The sequence below is a fragment of the Chanos chanos genome, chromosome 6 (genome assembly GCF_902362185.1).
Source record: "Chanos chanos chromosome 6, fChaCha1.1, whole genome shotgun sequence".
Lineage (NCBI taxonomy): Eukaryota > Metazoa > Chordata > Actinopteri > Gonorynchiformes > Chanidae > Chanos > Chanos chanos.
Window position 1 is genome coordinate 44,685,934 of NC_044500.1, and position 18,387 is coordinate 44,704,320.

General features: G+C 43.3%; 1 protein-coding gene across 1 annotated transcript; it reads right to left on the bottom strand.

Moving 5' to 3' along the window:
• Nucleotides 1-1,614: 1,614 nt before the first annotated feature.
• epha2a (eph receptor A2 a) lies at nucleotides 1,615-15,120 on the bottom strand. Its single transcript, XM_030778802.1, has 17 exons — nucleotides 15,036-15,120; nucleotides 14,480-14,547; nucleotides 12,318-12,996; nucleotides 7,214-7,369; nucleotides 6,617-6,949; nucleotides 6,249-6,376; nucleotides 5,716-5,893; nucleotides 5,095-5,197; nucleotides 4,746-4,801; nucleotides 4,300-4,425; nucleotides 3,947-4,132; nucleotides 3,759-3,820; nucleotides 3,439-3,648; nucleotides 3,018-3,167; nucleotides 2,340-2,533; nucleotides 1,953-2,108; nucleotides 1,615-1,723 (listed from the first exon to the last, which is right to left on the bottom strand). Exons 1-17 carry the CDS (start codon nucleotides 15,118-15,120, stop codon nucleotides 1,615-1,617), a joined length of 2,979 nt encoding a protein of 992 aa, XP_030634662.1.
• Between the last annotated feature and the right edge of the window lie 3,267 nt (nucleotides 15,121-18,387).

Below are 18,387 nucleotides of genomic sequence, written 5' to 3' on the forward strand. Positions count from 1 at the left end.
TTAGTTGGTTGACAAGAAAAACAGCAGGACCATGGCCCTCCAGGACCGGATTTGCCCACCCCTGCTTTAGACAAACGCTTCTTAGTCTGAGAAAACACCTACTCGATGTCTCCACATCCCTGTCGGTTTTCGTTTGTTGTGTCAAGCATCATGATCAATTACCTTTCTATAATCTCTGAGTTGATGTGACTTTCCACTAGCTGACAGGTCTACTTGTCATGAGTTAACTTCAAATCACTGCTGTTAGGGTCAGGATGAAGCCATTAGTTTAGCATGAACTTCTGAAATGGGGTTTCATTTCTGAATCATTACACAAGCTTTCTTTCTGTCAGAAGAGCAGATCAACCTGAGAGAACGAGAGAAATCACTTTTCAGATCACTTTTTCCTAACACAAACTATCAGCTTTAGTTATTCAAATGTTTATGCAATAGCTTACGTCATTTTTCATTCTTGCGTAGTGGTGTTGTTGTTTAATTATTCATTTTAAATGCTTTTTATCATGAAATCCTGAGTGCCCGCTGTGGATGTGTGTTCACACAGCGTTGCAGATTTTTGGATTTTTAGCAGTAATTGTAATCAGTGTAACAGTGTGTGTGTGTGTGTGTGTGTCTGAGTGTGTGGGCAGGATAAAAAAAAAAAAAAGGAATGAACAGTTCAGGATAAAAACTAAAAGCTTTATTCAGTCTAAAACAATAAGATACAACAAACATGTAAACACATACTCAGACACAGACAATAAATTAAAAAAAAAAAAAAAAACAGTATCAACAAAATAAATATTAAATAATGGTGAAAAGAGCTGTCATTAAGACATAAAAAAAATCTGCATCATTTTCATTATTCTGACATAAGACGCCATCTCATTAACACAAGAGGGACAGGTCTTCCCCACAACTGATTTCAGTGTGACGGCGTCAGTCCAGCCCAGACATCATAGACAGCAGGCCCTCATGTGCATCAAAAGTCATATTTGTAAATATCTGGACACCAGGTCGCATTGAAACATAGAGGTATTGGAGTATCAAACAGAAAGAGAAACAGTGCTTTAGGTAATTACAAACAAAAGGCTTTCATTGGGAATGAATTCTCTCCATATTCTCCACATCAGTCTAACAAAGGGGAAAACAGTACTCTATGAATTGATGAACATGTAAGTTAAGAATATCATTTCAACGGTTTTACGCGCTAAAAAAAGAAAAACAGTGTCCTTGTTTTTTAAATGAAAACTGAAGGGGTCTCTTGTCAGAAACATGAAGAAAGTGAAATATCATACAAAGTCCACGTCTGTGTACATTAAATGATATATGTGTCTAATATTCACCAGAGTTCACTAACATCAAGTATTTTCATCTCAAGAACAAGGCTGTGCGAGGTTGTAACTGGTTTAAACTGTATGAAACGTGATAGAATATGATATGATTAAAATGTCAAAGTGAGTCCATCGCTCAGCTCAGGTCCACGGAAGTGTTTTTTTTTTTCTTCCTTCATGAGTCAGGCGTCACATGTGGAATTTTCTGGAAGGGTCCACATCTGCCCACTCCTTTAACCTGGACCGACTTCGACCATTGCTCACAGAAAGTCTATTGTTGGTCTCCGTGGATACTAGAATACAGTCACACTGCAAAAACATCCAGAGGGCCTGTGGGTTCCTGCATACCCAGGATGCTGTAGGCAATTCTCCTCTGGTGCCCCGGCAAACGCACCCCGATATTCTTTATGTCCCTAAGTGAGGCGAAAAAAAACCAAAGAAAAAGAATGAAGAGCAGTTTATATCATTTTCATACCATTATGTCACATCAGAGAGACGTACACATGCATTTTCAATGAATGCTCAACTTCATTCTGTGGAAATGCAGTGCCGCGGTGCTCTTGTCTGATTTGGAGTGTTTGTGTGTGTGTGTGTGTGTGTGTGTGTGTGTGTGTGTGTGTGTGTGTGTGTGTGTGGACTTACTCAGTGTTCAGGCGTAGCACTTGTTCCATGGTCGTGATTCCGGCGTGGCTGAAGGTCTCTCGATATTGTCCCATTTTCATAGAGTCCAGCCACTCATCCACTGACTTGAATGGTGCTCCATCACTGCCGCTGGTGCTGGGAAGCCGAATGGAGACGCTGAGGGATGGACAGCAACAGCATTAGACGCTTCATTCATTCTCTTATTTCTTTACTCATTTAATAATGGTTTTGTATTCTTCACATTCAAGGTAAGGTAACATTGTTTTAGTTCAAATATTGAGCCAAGTGTTTCATTCTTTAAACATAAGGCCTTTATTATATTTGACTGCGCGTTTTGCAGTTTACTCTGTGCTTTACTGACAGTGCAGACTCAGCGCAGGCTCTTACCGCGGGTCAACGCAGGCGATGGATTTCAGGGTCTCTGGGTTTTTCAGCAGTTTGTCCAGTCGATTGACGATGTCGACGAAACGAGGGCGCTTGGAGCGGTCCTGCATCCAACACTCCAGCATCAGCTGATAGACGGCGGCAGGGCAGCCCATAGGGGCGGGTAACCGGAAGGCCTCGTTTATGGCCTTCATCACCTGAGACGGGTCAAAACAACGCTCAGTTCCAGTATCTCAGACACATGACATCTGTGTGGCTTTTCAGCATGTCCTCATGGATCTGTCATGACACTGGGCTGAAACTGAAGTGTACTATGGCTGTCTGTTCTATGTTCAGTGCTGAGAACATTTATCTCATCTTTCAAAAGGAGAATGGGGGTGGATTTAAATCTATCGACCAAATCCCATTTTTAAGTTCTCGGAGCCAACACAAAACGGTTTGACAGACTTCGTGCACTGCAAAAACACCTTTCGGATCTTTCTTAAAAACCAAGGGGCATTTTATTGTTGCTCGATTTTTCAGTTTGAAACATTTCATGTAAACCTCTATTGAAATAGCTATTTTTATATATCAGGAAGATTATACTGTCTGCTCTGAGATATTATTGTTGAGAGGGAGTCATTATTGTTGTTGTTGTTATTGTTGTTGTTGTTGCTGTTATTGTTGTTGTTTATCTCGTACCTCCTGGTTGCTCATTTCCCAGTATGGTCGCTCTCCATAAGACATCACCTCCCACATGACAATGCCAAAACTCCAGACGTCACTGGCCGAGGTGAACTTCCTGCATGCTATGGCCTCCGGCGCCGTCCAGCGAATAGGAATCTTTCCTCCCTGAGGGATGGAAAAACAATTTACCTTTAATCAACAGCGAACTGTCCAAATACTGTATCAAATTAATATAACTTACAACAAGTTTTGGATTGAATGACTCAGAGACAGTTAACAAATAAACAGTTATATCCTTGTATAAATTTTGGTTGTTTTTTTTTTTTTTTTCATTTCTGAAGAACTGGCATGTTTTGACAAATCTGCCAAGTTCCACAGAAGCCAAACGTAACATTCCTGTTTGACTTCCGCACAATGCGCCTGCGAAAACACTCACGGTCGTTGTATAGGTCCCCTCGGGAAAGTCCTCGAGCACCCGAGACAGCCCAAAGTCCGACACCTTGCACTCCAGGTTCCCGTTGACCAGGATGTTCCGTGCGGCCAGATCCCTGTGCACGTAGTTCATGTCCGACAGGTACTTCATTCCCGCCGCAATCCCACTGAGCATGCCCAGTAACTGATACGAGGAAAACTCCTCGTCGTGGTCCTGTGACAGCGACCGGGAGAGACACGTCAGCGTTTCTGATAAACATCTGAGAGCAAACACTGCGCACGACGTACAAAAACCAAACAAAACAACTCATTTACTCGACTTACCTTCAAGAAGCTGTCCAGAGCTCCATTCTCCATATACTCTGTGATGATCATCGCGTGTTTGACTGAAATCGGAAGAGAAAGAGTTACGACTTTGAGACTGAGAGTGAGCGTTACCATGATGATAAGGCCAGGTCTAAAGGGTGGGTGTTGAGCGTATGGCACCGTGGTGACGTGGGGGGGACGCGTACATTTGGTGACGACTCCTTCCAAGCGGATGATGTTTTGGTGGGAGAATTGTCCCATGATGCTCGCTTCGCTCAGGAAGTCCTGCCTCTGTTTCTCCGTGTAGCCCGGCTTCAGCGTCTTTATCGCCACGGCGACCTCGCCACGGCCCGGGACCTTCAGCAGGCCGCGGAAGACTTCGCCGAACTCTCCTGCAGAACGTCAAACGCAGACACGATCAACATTTCGCTCACGCCCGACTCGCAGACCTTTACAAAAACCGGTTTATGAAAACACACCTCACGCTCTCCTCAAATCAAGTCACTTTCCATGAAGGAAGTCTTCATCTGCTTACTGTTACTGTGTCTGTGAAGCCTACCTGCTCCGATGACTTTCTGCTTGGTGACGTGATTGGGGTGGATCTCCGTCGCGAACTTGAGGACTGCGGCACAGGGGTCCTCATATGTGTGGGGGTCCACGTAGCTTTTGAGGGGCTGCAGTTTTTCTAAAACGAGAACAGAAGACAGAAGGTTTCAGACTTTGAAGAAAGACGGTGTGACTGCTAATCTACTGTATGCATGTAGGTACATGTCTCGGAGGATTATTGAGTCGGTTCTCTCTAGCATGCAGGACAATATTTGGGTCAGCGTTTGGGTGTGCTCAGTGAAAAGAGAGAGGGAGGGCAGGTCCAGCATGAATAAGATAAGAGTGCTTTTCTGGTACATAATGATTAAAATGATAATGGGCGCTTAATTCACTGTTCAGAAAGCGTGTGTTTGCGGGGTTTTTTTTTTCTTTCTACTGGGTGGTGGTGCTTTGGCCTACCTGGGCAGGAGAAATAGTTGATGTTTGACCTCTGTCGGCTGTGTAAACCCAGCTTCCTGAGGAGGGAGAGGGAGAGAGATACAATCGGATATTTTATTTAGGCTTTGTCTTGATGCTATTTTGAGGAAAATGATTTCATGCTACAGCAGGAATGTAAACAGCCAAACAGCGGGTGGAATATGTAAAACAGGGTGGGGAGACAGGGAAATCCTGTCTCCATGTATGATGATAGACATGATAGGGGAGAGGAGAGGAGAGGAGAGGAGAGGAGAGGAAAGGAGAGGAAAGGAGAGGAGAGGAGAGGAGAGGAGAGGAGAGGAGAGGAGAGGAGAGCGGTTGTAATTCTAACCTTTTGTGGAGCAGTAAAATGACCACCACGATAAGAAGCATAATTCCGCCCCCGGCAAGTGCTCCCATGACAACCATGGAACTATTCTGCGTCTGCGACTCCGCTGGGAGAAAACACCAGACAGTCATTTAACCCCAGAAAACACACACACAAAAACACACACAAACATGTACAAAAATACACACAAACACACACCAACATGCATTGCTGTAAAACAGAAACAAACCATGAGACATTATGCTCATGAGGTCCCAATACGATCACACCCACCCAACCACCTGCCCACACGCACACACACACACACCCACACACACACACACACACACGCACACACGCACACACACATACACACACACACACACACACACACCCATGCACACACACACACCCACACACACACACACACACACATACACACACATGCACACACAAAGATCTACTTCAGCTTATATCAGCAGCATAGAATGCTACACAACAAAAGTAGACAGCTTCCAGCTACAATAACAGGCCCACACACAAAGACTGGAAAAGACAAACACAGACTCACCCGGCGAGACAAAGACACACACGTACTCAGTGAGACTAACAGATATTTATGCCCTGAGACAAACACACACTTACCCACTGAGAGTGTCTCGTACTCGTGCTCTGCACTGTGACTGCTAGGGTGACCCTCCGGTGTCAGCGTGTGGACCCGGAACATGTACTTGGTACCGGGGGAGAGGTCATTAATCTGGACCGAGTTCTTCTCCAGGACCAGCACTACGTATGTAGTGATATCTAACTCTCCCTGAGCCTCCTGCAAAACAAAAAGAAAAGAAAAGAAAAGAAAAGAAAAGAAAAGAAAAGAAAAGAAAAGAAAAGAAAAGAAGGAAGTGAGTGAACCCAAACTCAAGAGTTAGAGCGACCAGTGTGTTTTGAGCGATCTAATAGAGGACTGGCATCGCTGAAATGCTGTGGCAGAACAAAAATAATAAACATACGACATGAATGGACACAGTGCCCCTAATACTACTACTACTACTACTACCATTACTACTACTGCTACCACTACTACTACTACTAGTACTACTACGACTAATACAAATAATAGTCATAGTAATGATAATAATATTGCGGCAGGAAGGTTTGCGGAGCGCCTGTGACTCACTGACCTTCTTGCGGTACATGAGTTCATAACGTGGGGAGTAGGAGGGCAGGAGGCGCCGATCGACCTCCCAGGACAAAGAGAGACTGGTGGTACTGCGCTCCTCCAGCCGCAGCGACGTCACTTTAGGAGGATCTGTTTGGGTAATCAGAGAGAGGGGGGGGGGGGGGGGGGGGGGGGGGGTTTAGTATTCTAGTACTGATGAGGTGTGTGCAGAAAATGTTACAGAAACTGTATCAATGTGTCGAAATAAGGCAGAACAAGTTTGTTTATTGTTCATGACTCCCTATTCCTAATAATAATATATGTAACCAAAGAATATAGAATGATTATTATACGACTGTGTGTAAGCGTATTAGAAATAGGCATCCTTGCCTGTAAAGTGGAGAACAGTAGTGATGCTGGCTGCTGCCCTCTGCTGGCTGTATTGAGAAACGCCACTGTGTGCCTCCACTGTAAACGTGTAGTTAACATGAGGCTCCAGCTCACTGACTGTGACCGAGGGTTCACTCAGGCCTGTATGCCCAGGGTCAAAACGCACCCTGCTACCGCATAACACACACTCATCGGCGGCACAGCGCTCGCATAACACATTGTAAGTGACGTCCTCTCGGCCCCCCGTGACCTGGGGAGGGCTCCAGGTGAGCTTAACAGATCCAGCGACCAGCTGAGGAGTGGACTCCAAGTCGAGAGGAGGACTTGGAGGAGCTGTTGGTGGAAGAAGATGGAAAAATGGTCAGGTTCCATATCACCTTACATATTTTGTACTTATTCCATATCAAAATTGGAGCAACTTCAATTGGATTTGCGCAAGTGCCTCAAACAAAACTCTTAAAAATGCCAAATATTCCAAACATTTTCCACAGCAAACCACAGAGAGAGAGAGGGAGAGAGAGAGAGAGAGAGGGGGAGAGAGAGCAAGAGACAGGTTTATCTGAGAATATCTTCCGATCCTTTTAAAATGGTGCTTACCGGAGCAGGGTGTAGAGGGGGGATCAGAGGGGGCCCTGTAGAAGCCTTCCTTGCAGGGGCACAGGACAGCCCCGGGTCCAGAAGGTTCCGTGTTCTCAGGACACGCCTGACAAGGCTCGGCGGACACGTCCGTCTTAAAAGAGCCTGCGTCACATGCTAGAGCAGGGGGAGAAAAAGAACAGAAGAGAGCATTTTTAGTCACCCGCGACGGGCGAAAACGGACAAGCACGGACGTGTAAAAAAAACCAGGTGCGTCCGTCCAGAGAAAAGCAAAACAAAATGGCATAAATAAAAGACGATATGAAAAGACATCCGCGCTATGAATGTACTAGTTGTCCGCGGGCACATTGAGAAAAAGTGTGGGCGTGCAAACCCAGCCGCTATGATTCAGACTCGGCAATCTGTGAAAGCGATACACAAATCTGGAATTCGACCGAGGGAAAAAAGAAACCTCTTTGACGCGCTTTTTGGAAGTGTTAAGCCTGCCAGAGTGTGAATGCAAAATAGATTAGCACTCGACAGACCAAAGTCTAGATGGTCTAACACATCCTTTCACAGCTTTACACACAGACAACCAGCAGGGACCAGATGTGTGGGAGTTTTTCCACCTTTTAAAAAGACCAAGGTGAGGCACTGGGTTGAATTCATCTCTAGATCGCATGTTTGTTCCTTTCTCAAAAAAAAAAAAAAAAAAAAAAAAAAAGAAGAAAAGAAAAAAAGTTTTATCAGCACGTGAGTCAAACTGTGATCTGTTCATTTTAAAAAGAGAAAATAAACCTATTTTGAAATTTTCAGACATTCAGATCAATGGATCATCAGAAATTTTTTTTTAATTTTCTGATGAAAACTTTGTTTAGACAAAAGTTTCGTTTTGGTTTTTTTTTGGTTTTTTAACAAAAAAAATTAAATATGTAAGTGAAAATAGTTATTGTGAAAAAAATCTTTTTCGTTCAAAAGGTCATCAAAAACGAAAATTAAAAAAAAAAAGAACTGCGTATGGCAGGTGAGTTTTGTGGATGTCCGTTGGACAAAACAGGAAGGCCGGGCTGTTAGTCTGAATAAGCCTCGTGCTCTCCTCCTTTCCTTCCTGTACCAAAGGATGAGAGAACAGTAATGTATAAACACAGGAACGAGGGATTCGGAAGAGAGGGAGACATCAGCCATCATTTAAAGAGCAGAGAACAAGAGCAGAGACGGCACATCAGATTTAAACACACACACACACACACACACACACAAAAAAAATCACTCGATCCGCGCAGGGCAAAGTCCGGCGGCGACGTATGGATTTAATGAGCGCGAGAAAGAAAGGAAAGAGAGAGAGAGAGAAAGAAAGAGTTTGAAATCTGTTTTTTTTTTTTCAAAAACATTCTCCCGCTTTTTGTTAAAAAAAAAAAACTCAGCATGTTGCCCATGGGAGCAGAGCTCTCAATCTCTCTCTCTCCTCTCACAATGAAGACTCAGACTCAGTTTGAGGAGCAGTAGGAGGTGTGTGGAGCTGAATGGGGCATGGTCTTAAGGAGCAATGACAGAAGTTCTCTCAGGAGATTTTGCGGAGGTGGGGGCGGGGGGTTGGGGGGGGGGAGGGGGTTGTTTACTGTGTTGGGGGGTGTGAGTGCCGGAGTGGGGTTTCAGGGGGCAGAAAAAAAGGTCGTTTCGCATAAGAAAGGCTGACTCCTCTCTTTTCATCTGACGCTGCAAAAGACAAGAAAGGAACTCCCTCTCCTTTCTTTCATCTAACGTCCGTATCTGCCGAAGTGGGATACAGCTCAAACGGAGGAAGAGCTTTGAAATAAAACCCAGTGTAAATGAATTAAACCAACACCAAAAGCAATTACACCATGTCCTCCCTACAGGTTCATCATGATTCATTCATCACAATACCATTTTAATCCCACTTAAGCTTTAATCGCATTTACAACACATCTGTAACACGGAGACAGTTGCCATCGATAGCACGTACTATAAAAATAAAAAAGAAATAAAAACCAGTTAGCGGTTACCACTGGACAGCTGTTTGACTGGTGAGGTACTTGTGGCATATATGCTCTGTACTTGGACACAACCTCAAAGAACGTCAGAAAAATTGTAAAGAAAGATTATCATTTCTGTGCTTTGCAAATCACACATTGATGTTCCAGCCACTCTCTAGGTCTGTAAATAACTGAAATTTCAATGAATTAGCAGATTAACAGAAATGATAAGAAAAAAAGAGCATTCAAATTGCGACACGAAACAGCCACGGGCTGTCAGGACGACCACAGAGATGGCTTTGCAGCAAATTGTTTTTCAGAGTGTTGGTAGAATATATAAAAAGATTTAACATTTAAGTTACTAAATTAGATTAGCATTGCAAAAAAAGGAGCCCGAGTGAAACCTAACATTTCCACGGTGGTTACCGAAAAACAAATCGTCAGACCTCCTCATTTGAAAAATGTAAATTATACACATCTATATTTAATGAATCTTGAATTGCTAGGTATTTCAGTTGATACTATCCATCATATAAACAGATCCTCATAATGCCACAAAGACTTAATGATAAGTTTGAGATAAAAGGACGCCACAGACAGTGTAGCCCTATCTATCATAGACTAGACACATCATTTGAATATGCAAATCACTTAATGTTACCCCAGCAACTCAACCTTGCCATAGTTCTCTAAACCTCTATTCATAAACTGACCCACCCCCACACCAATGAGGGCCAGCCAATCGCAGTAGTGGCCCTTTTTAGAGTGGCAGGTGGCTTTTGTGCCAAATGAGCAGAAGTCATGTCAAAAGACGCCCGTAAAACTCAAATGTGAGGACGAAGACGACACCGACTCGATTGTCCTCATAGTTGTGTTTGACTGAGTGCAGTCTTAGGCATCCGATAGTGCAAGTTCCCCTCACGCCACTCATACTGCGCTTTCTGCGAAACCGACAGATAACAGTTTAACCAAGTTTTTCAAGTTTAAATCTGACAGAACAAACCGTGAGCTATTTCATGCCTGAAGGGAAAGGTATGCAGTGAAGTCATTTTTTGAGATCAAAATAACAAGATAAAATGTTATGAATTGCGAAACGACAATAAAACTCATTTTGTTTTTTTTGTTGTTGTTGGGGGTTTTTTTTTGTTTTGTTTTTTTCGAAGTCCTGACTTGTGCAAGAATGTCAAAGCTGCTGACAAAGTTCCCCCGGTTTCCCTTCAGGGCTTCTCGCTGATAATTCCACACCAGAGGAGCCAAAACAATTCTCACCGTCTCCTGGAGACCGCGGAATCTCGGAAACGTTTGGAATCTGTCTCTTTTTTTCCGCAGACCCGTTTGGGCCCAAAAATTTCACTGTGCCCCCAACAACACGGGTGTCCGTTTCAGGTGAAGTTTTTTTTTTTTCTCTCTCTCTCTTTGCCTGCCTGCCAAAAGCCAAGGTCTACTGGATATCCCCCTTCACAGCTAAGCCTTCCTCTCTGGACACACACACACACACACACACACACGCACACATCCGGGCCTTTGAACAGCTGCTCTGCTGGAAAAGTCGCGTATATGTATGAGTTCCTCTGAGTCATTTTTGTTGGCGTTTATCAATTTTATCTGCTTTTTTGGTTGGTGTATTTGTTGGTTTATCTATTGACATGTTTATCTGTTTTTCTTTTTGTCCATTAATTTGTCTCTTTCTTTCTGTCTTTCTTATGTTTTTTCTTTCTTTCTTTCTTTCTTTCTTTCTTATGTTTTTTCTTTCTTTCTTTCTTTCTTTCTTTCTTTCTTTCTTTCTTTCTCAGGAAGAATTCACTCTAAATTTAAGTTTACTCATTTAAGTGTGACTCGCTGGGTGTGGGCTGGCACTGCACACAGAACAATTAGCACAGTTAACACGGCCATTCTGTGTGTGTGGTTTAGCTAAAGCCCACATTTCCCAATCCTTGACTTTTTCGACACATATTTCTCACACTACCAAAGGTGTTGTGAGTGGAATAGCCAGCAATTACACAATGACTGATTCACTGCCGGCAGGGTGTGGTAAGCATTCTCCATAATCTGTGGTTACCCATCTCTGTGGAAACACACATACACACACAAATACAGCAATACTCAGGTAAGGCTGTAAGTTTAAACCGAAAGATATTGGTTGACATCTCATATGAATCAGAGCAAATGAGAAACAGGTCAAATATTCCCACAAACACTCCAGTTCCTTTTTGTCATCTCAAAGATCCTCTTATTCCCTCCTTCTCAGCACCTACTCAGACCGAAACCACAAAAAAAAAAAAAAGCCTAGATTTGTTTTAGTTCATTTTGTTTATTTTACTCCTCCTACTCAACTGTTCAAACATGTGATAATTAATTGATAGAAATTTGTAGATGTAAAAACTAAAAATACTGGAATAACCTGGTTTTGAATAGATGCCATTTTATGTAAAAAAGAAAACCTGTCAAGACTACCTCCACCCAAGACACACACACACACGCACACACACACACACACTTCCCCCCCTGGTAACCTGGTATCTTCAAATTTCCTTCCTGAAACATTAAACACACAGAAGACGGAAATAATAGTCTGGCAGGTGATAGGGTGTGGGAATGACTGCAATGCCATTGGAGTGAGTCATACTCTGCCTTCTTCACTCCCTCTGCCACACTCACAGACAAGACTCTGTGCTGTGCTCCACTGTATTAACGAACACGCTGTTGCCCTGCAACACACTCACTCGCAAAACACACATGCCAAGAGCCCACCCACAAAGCACAACAGTTGTTCTTTGCCAGCCAACACACTGTGCCAAGGTATTTCACAAACATTTCTTTTTTAAACACAACAGAAGCCAGCCAAACTCCTGTCTTAAAAAAAAAAAAAAAGGAAAAAAAAAAAAAGAAAAGAAAGAAAGAGACACACCTGTCTAGAGGATATTTTATGTAACTAAAATGATGAAACTCACAACCACTCCTGTATTGCATTTCTCAGTTACGTTTCTCAACACAACGTGACAGCTAATTCTCTGTTTTAATCGTGGAAAATGGATCAGTTTCCAGTGCTAATCTGTATATCTCAGATATGTTTTCTTGTAGAAATCCCAAATAAATAAACGAAACAGGTTTACAGGATCAGACTCTCTTACCTTGACAGGTCTCCCCGACTGCCTGGTAACCCGCCTGGCACTGGCACTGGCCTACGGGCAGGATCCACTCCCCGCTGGCGGTACAGTACATGCGAGGCTGGGAAGCTTTGTGCGGCACCTGTCCAACGACCACAGCCTTCTCCACACACGCCCCCTCCACCTCTGTCAGGGGCCCTCCGGTCACCGTCTCGGGGAAGGCGGCCAGACCGCGCTGCGTAGCCGGACAGGTGGTATAGTAAACCTTCACCGATAGGAGGGCCACACACGCCCCGACGTCCTGGAACGCCAGGTAGAACCCCCGCATGGAGAGAGGCCCCACGCTACGCGTCTCCACGTTCACCTGGAGGTCCGACCGCCCCCCGCCCTTGTTCGCCGTCACCTCGTCCGGCGCCACGGTGGCCACTTTCCGGAACTGACCCTTCCGGAAACTGGTGCCCACGTCGGAGTCCGACTCGTACGCGTAAAGGCCGAACGTCTCCCGGCAGCCGGGGGGAGTGCCGCCGAACGTGTTGCACGCTCGCACGACGAAACGAAGTTCCACAGACACGCGGGAGACGTCAGGCCGGCGCTGGATAAACGTGGTCCGTAACCAGTTGTCTTGTTCTGTCTCGCTGGCTACATTACACACGCTGTATGTGTAAAGCATAGAACCGTTCACTACCGTCTGTACTATCTCCCACTGAGAGAGAGAGAGAGAGAGAGAGAGAGATTAGACAAATTATTAATTTGTGCAACCCGGGCATGAGACAAGAACCAAAAAACTTTTATTACTGAGAAAGAGATGGCCCTGAGACTCAGAGACTGGGAATAGGGTAAATCATCTTCATTTATTGAGTAACTTTTGTTTATGACCAAGGTTTGAAATCACATCCCTGTATCAATCACAAGTACCCATTTTGTTTTGAGATCAACACTGTCTTTTAAATGTTAAAATGCATAAGGATCATAATCTACAATAACTCAAACATCATCAGCAGAGAGAACAGGAACACATAAACGAGGAAGAGAACCATGGGTCTGTCTGCCAGAGTTTATTATCAAGTCGGATGGATCCAACACTCAAAATTTTTATCAAAAGTGGACAGAAGAGAGAGAGAGAGAAAGAGAGAGAGAGAGAAAGAGAAAGAAAGAGAGAGAGATGATTAATAAAACCACAACTTATTACATGCCCAACTTTCCTCCCTCTCTTAATCTCCGACAGCTTTTATTCATTCTCTTTTCTAAAGCCTCTGTTTCATCAGGTCTACACGTAAATCAGTAAAAGCAGACCACACAGGACTACTGTGGACACAGCAGCTCAACAGCTCAAAGAAACGGAGGGAGGTACTTGAAACATCAGTGAGAGAGAGAGAGAGAGGAGGAAAGAAAATGACAAGACTGGACTCAAAGGAGTAATTAACAGCCATGTCTGTGTGTGAGCGAATACCACAAAACAGCCTTCAAATGTGCAATTGAAAAAAAAAAAAAAAAACGCAAGGGTAAAACTTGGTGTAGCGTAGTAGACAAAAAGGAAAAAAATCTATGGAGGAACAGTTGGGTGGTGTAGTGGAAATCCACCCTGGATTTTTGTAAAACCCAACACAGTGCAGGAGAAGCTTACTCAACACTCCCAGTACTAACGCGTTTCCCCAAGTCTCAGAGATGGAAAACCACACAACTAAAGATAGAGGGTTAGATGATTCCAGAGTTTCCTTTTTCCCCCCTTTCCTTTCTCTCCCATCGCCACACACACACAAAATTATCCTGGTCCGGTTTATTACACAGTTATAATAGTCGGTTTATTATGACTATGACAAAGGAAAACCAAAGCCATGTTTTCTGAAGCGCTATTTCAAGCACTAGAGGAGATAATGGAAAGCTCTTCACAAAAGTGAAATTATCATCCGGAGTTTGTAACTGCCAGAAAAGCACTGTGGTCAGACCAGTTCTTTGACTCGAAAAAAAAAAAAAACGAGTCATATGCGAAGCATTTCTACTGATATTAAAACAGAGCTATCATAAAAAAGTATGAAGCTGTGGTGAGTCATGGTCCAGTCAGTGCAAGACCTTATCTATGTGTCCTAAAATGTACGCTGAAGTCACGCCATAGAAACTCAATGAGCGCAATAGCCATATCAAAGTAATTCTGGGCCTAACATTTTCCCAATGAAATATACACTTACCCCTCCATCATTCGGCCAGGTCAACCACCCTAATTCAGCACCAGATGACTTCATGTCAAGTAACACATCTGTAGAAAAGTATAGAAAAGTACAGAATTACAGATCATAAGTTTGATTCACTGTAACAACTGACTCGCTCATAAATCAGTTTAATATCAGTTTAAAAAAAGAATGAAATATTGGTAAATATACGATTCAACATTATAAAGAACATTTAAGAAACAAATATTGAAATAAAAGTCAAATTAACGATTTCAGTGAATATGTATTTCCGTCTTAAAAAGGAAAATATGAGACGACACGTTATGAGCACTATGCCAAAAAAAAAAAAACGATAACACGACATGTTTCTGCTCTTATCATATTTGTGACAAAAACGAAAGTAGGGCCTATTAAATTTAAAATAAGACATATATTTTCACACATTTGTATGAAACACGAATGTACAAGTACAAAGAGAGAATTCTCTAGCTTTTGATCACACAATGCGATGGAAGGAAGCAGTTGCTCGTCAAACGTTATCAGACAAAAATCAAACTTGGAAATAGTTACTTACGTTCTTTTGCGGTGATTAAAATAAATAACTGGTTAATAAATAAATAGACAAATAAAGAAGAAAGCTGTACGCGCCGATAATCCATAGTTTCTTGATTTTTTCTTCACTCCCTTACTCAAAACTTTCCCGATGTTCAATCTCGGCGTGTGTACCACATCCTCACACAGTAGCCCGAAAGTCTCATTCATGAATATGATACGTCATCAGCTCCGCCTGTGGAATGTGCGGGGAGGAGGAGCAAGTCAGCGCGTGAGAGTATAGTTCTACTGCCGGTTACCACCGATTATCACCTGTGTGATGAGGCCAAACCGCGGATGTCTGCAATTGCCAAATGAGTCAAAGTTAAATATTAGCCATACAACGAATTTCCTGTCACGGTTCTGAGTAATAGTAGATCTAAAGTGTAACTCAACCTGCTTAGCACGTTATAGTAAGTACTCAGTCAGTAGTCACAACATGGTCGAAACTCTTACGTTCTGAGTTTTTAAGTGGAAAAACTTGGACATTTCTTGTGTCATTCTAAGATACCCTCTAATATTTCTCAATAATTATTCACTTAGAATAATACAAGTATATGGTATAGAATCAGTGCAGCTATCTACAGGGAATTCCAGGCACAGTGCTCAAACAATATAGTTCCTGTATCCAAATTCAAGTTCAGGCAGGTTCCTCTCTTTACCTCACTGATGTAGACACGCAGGCACCTCTTCAAAGGTAACCTAACGTGTTCCAAATGTTCATCAATCCAGCCTCTTTTAGGCTTTCCCACGGACACGGGGGTGGGGTGGGGGAAGGGTCAAGTGGGAGTGCCTCCATGAATGAATGACTACTAATGACTTCAAGGGCTATGAATATGTAGGCAGCAGAATACGCAAACAATAGCATTGCCTAGCAACCTGCAAGAATTTCTGAGTCAAGTCCCCATTGAGAGCTGGTCTGTCAGAAGCGCTCCAAGTCCCTTGACCTAGGTGTCAAACTCAAGCTGACTTCTTCTTAAGAGTCCTGGGACAAACTGGTATTGTTAGGACAAGGTATGAATATTCATTAGACGAAATAGCGCAGGAAAGACCTCAAATTTAATTTTCAGACAAGCACTCTTTCGCTATAATGCATTCCGCACAAGCACTCGACAATTCCTGCGAGGTCAGGTAACATACATTAAAAATGTGTGGACACGCAAGTCACTTCAGCGAAAGCAGCAGCAGCAGCAGCAGGTCTACGTGCAACTCTGATGCTGTTTTGCGAGAAATTCATCATGTGGAATTGATTAAACAGGACAGGTATGGGTGTGTCTTTGCAGAAAACGTTCAAAGCAAATACGCCCCAAACGGAAAAAGAAGAAGACGAAGAGGAGAGCGCGTCGCGTTTGTTCGTCTGACGCCCGAAACCCTTGTGTTCAGGCCCGCACAACCGCGACAACGAGATGAGGTCCCCCGTTTCTTTCAGGCTCACGCACAATGTAGTGCTCCTATTCTCTCAAGAAGCATGTGTGTAGCTGTAGGCTTGAGTTTCCACCCCACTCCCACTATTCTTGACTGAACCCGGGAGCTTTTTCTTTTCTTTCCTTTCCAACGTGGCACCCTTCTCCCCATATCTGCCCACACAAAGCACTTCACGCCAGGGGGCAGGGCCGGAGCTTCAGGGGTCACAAAACAGTAGTAGCACCGACGCTGCGGGGTCATTCTCCTTTCACACCCCTTCAGTCCACACTCCTCTCCTCAGTAGCACCTCTTGCAGAAACAGCAAACAGAGGGGCGGTTCTCCATTGTTTGTCCCTCTGAATCTGTCTGCTCGACAAAGGCTTTGTTAAGGATCTGTGTGAAAAGGCCCGGTCCTCAAAAACAGGAGAAATAAGTGGCACAGTGTTGTGGGATAGTCGTCACAGATGTTTTTCCAATTCTAGAAACTGGACTGGGTAAAACGTGTCTTATTATGAAAAGATTGGATTCTAATGCACTTTTGCACGCTGGTGATACCTGTTGCTGCGTCGCTTTTAAGTTATTTTTATTAAAGTTTCAAAATAAGGTTTTCAAAAATGGGTTGAATGGAATGAATCTCTCTCTTTCTCTCTGTCTCAGTGAAGAATGAGTTACAAGGTTAAAAAATTAGTAATAGATAAAGAATTAGTAATAATGTTAAACAATTTTAAAGGTGGTTTAATAGATTGGTAGCATCTGCAATTACAATTAAATCCCATATAACAATTTCAGTATAACCCATATAACAATATAGTGTCACAACAGGTGTGTCACCAGGACCATTACAAAAGTTGCAATGCACCCTTATAAAAGAAATCAAAGAATCACCATCCCTTAGAAATGCGGTACTTGTCTGACATACCAATCATTAGTCATAACTTAAATTTATCTTATCTATATCCATCTCTCTCTCTCTCGCTCTCTCTCTCTCTCTCTCTCTCTCTCTCTTTCTCACTCTCTCTATATACACACACACACACATATATATGTATATGTATATGTATATGTATATGTATATGTATATGCATATGTATACGTATGTACGTATATGTGTGTGTGTGTGTGTGTATATATACATATATATTGTGTGTGTGTGTGTATATATATCTAGAGAGAGACAGAGAGAGAGAGAGAGATAGATAGATAGATAGATAGATATTTTTTTAGTTTGTCTTTGAAGCATTCCGTGTCTGTGCCCATTCTACTCAATATTTAGATTTGCCCCGCCCACATTGCTCAGACCAAGAATCCAGAGTTCAGTGTGAGTTGTCTGAGAAGCCTGGTAAACATAGCATTTGTCAGTGAATTGACCCCATAAAGATGACAGCAGACATTCATATGCACACGTTTGTGTGCTCAGCTTGATTGGAATTTCATCCTGGAGAAGGAACAAAGGGGCAGAGGAAGGAAGGAAACCCAGTGATAGGGTGGCAAGGCAGGGTGGAGGGGAGGGGGGGGGGTGCTTGGGTAATGGGGAGTTTCACACACAATGGGCCTCCTGGTGTCCTGCATATCTTCCACTAAGAACACCCTCCTATATCCTTCACACACACACACACACACACACACACACACACACACACACGTGCGTAGACACACACACACACACACACACACACACTGGCTATGACAGTGACAGCTGGGCCCACACGATCTGCAAGGATTGTTTTACCAGGCCCCCCACCCACCCACACATACACACACACACACACACACACACACACACACACACACACACACACACACACACACACACACTTACTGAGAGAGAGAGAGAGAGAGAGAGAGAGAGGGAGAGAGAGAGACATATGTCACACAAACAGGAAGCTTTGTCCTGTTTACATCACACTTTGACTTCAGCTTATGGCTAACAA

What these genes read in the sequence shown, in the direction of transcription:
- epha2a (XM_030778802.1), bottom strand. Translation starts at nt 15,120, where the DNA reads ATGGATTATCGGCGCGTACAGCTTTCTTCTTTATTTGTCTATTTATTT. An exon ending in TACTGTTCTCCACTTTACAG is followed by an intron (nt 6,377 to 6,616) that starts GCAAGGATGCCT and finishes TTACCCAAACAG; the next exon opens with ATCCTCCTAAAGTGACGTCG. An exon ending in GTGCTACGCCTGAACACTGA is followed by an intron (nt 1,724 to 1,952) that starts GTAAGTCCACAC and finishes CGCCTCACTTAG; the next exon opens with GGACATAAAGAATATCGGGG.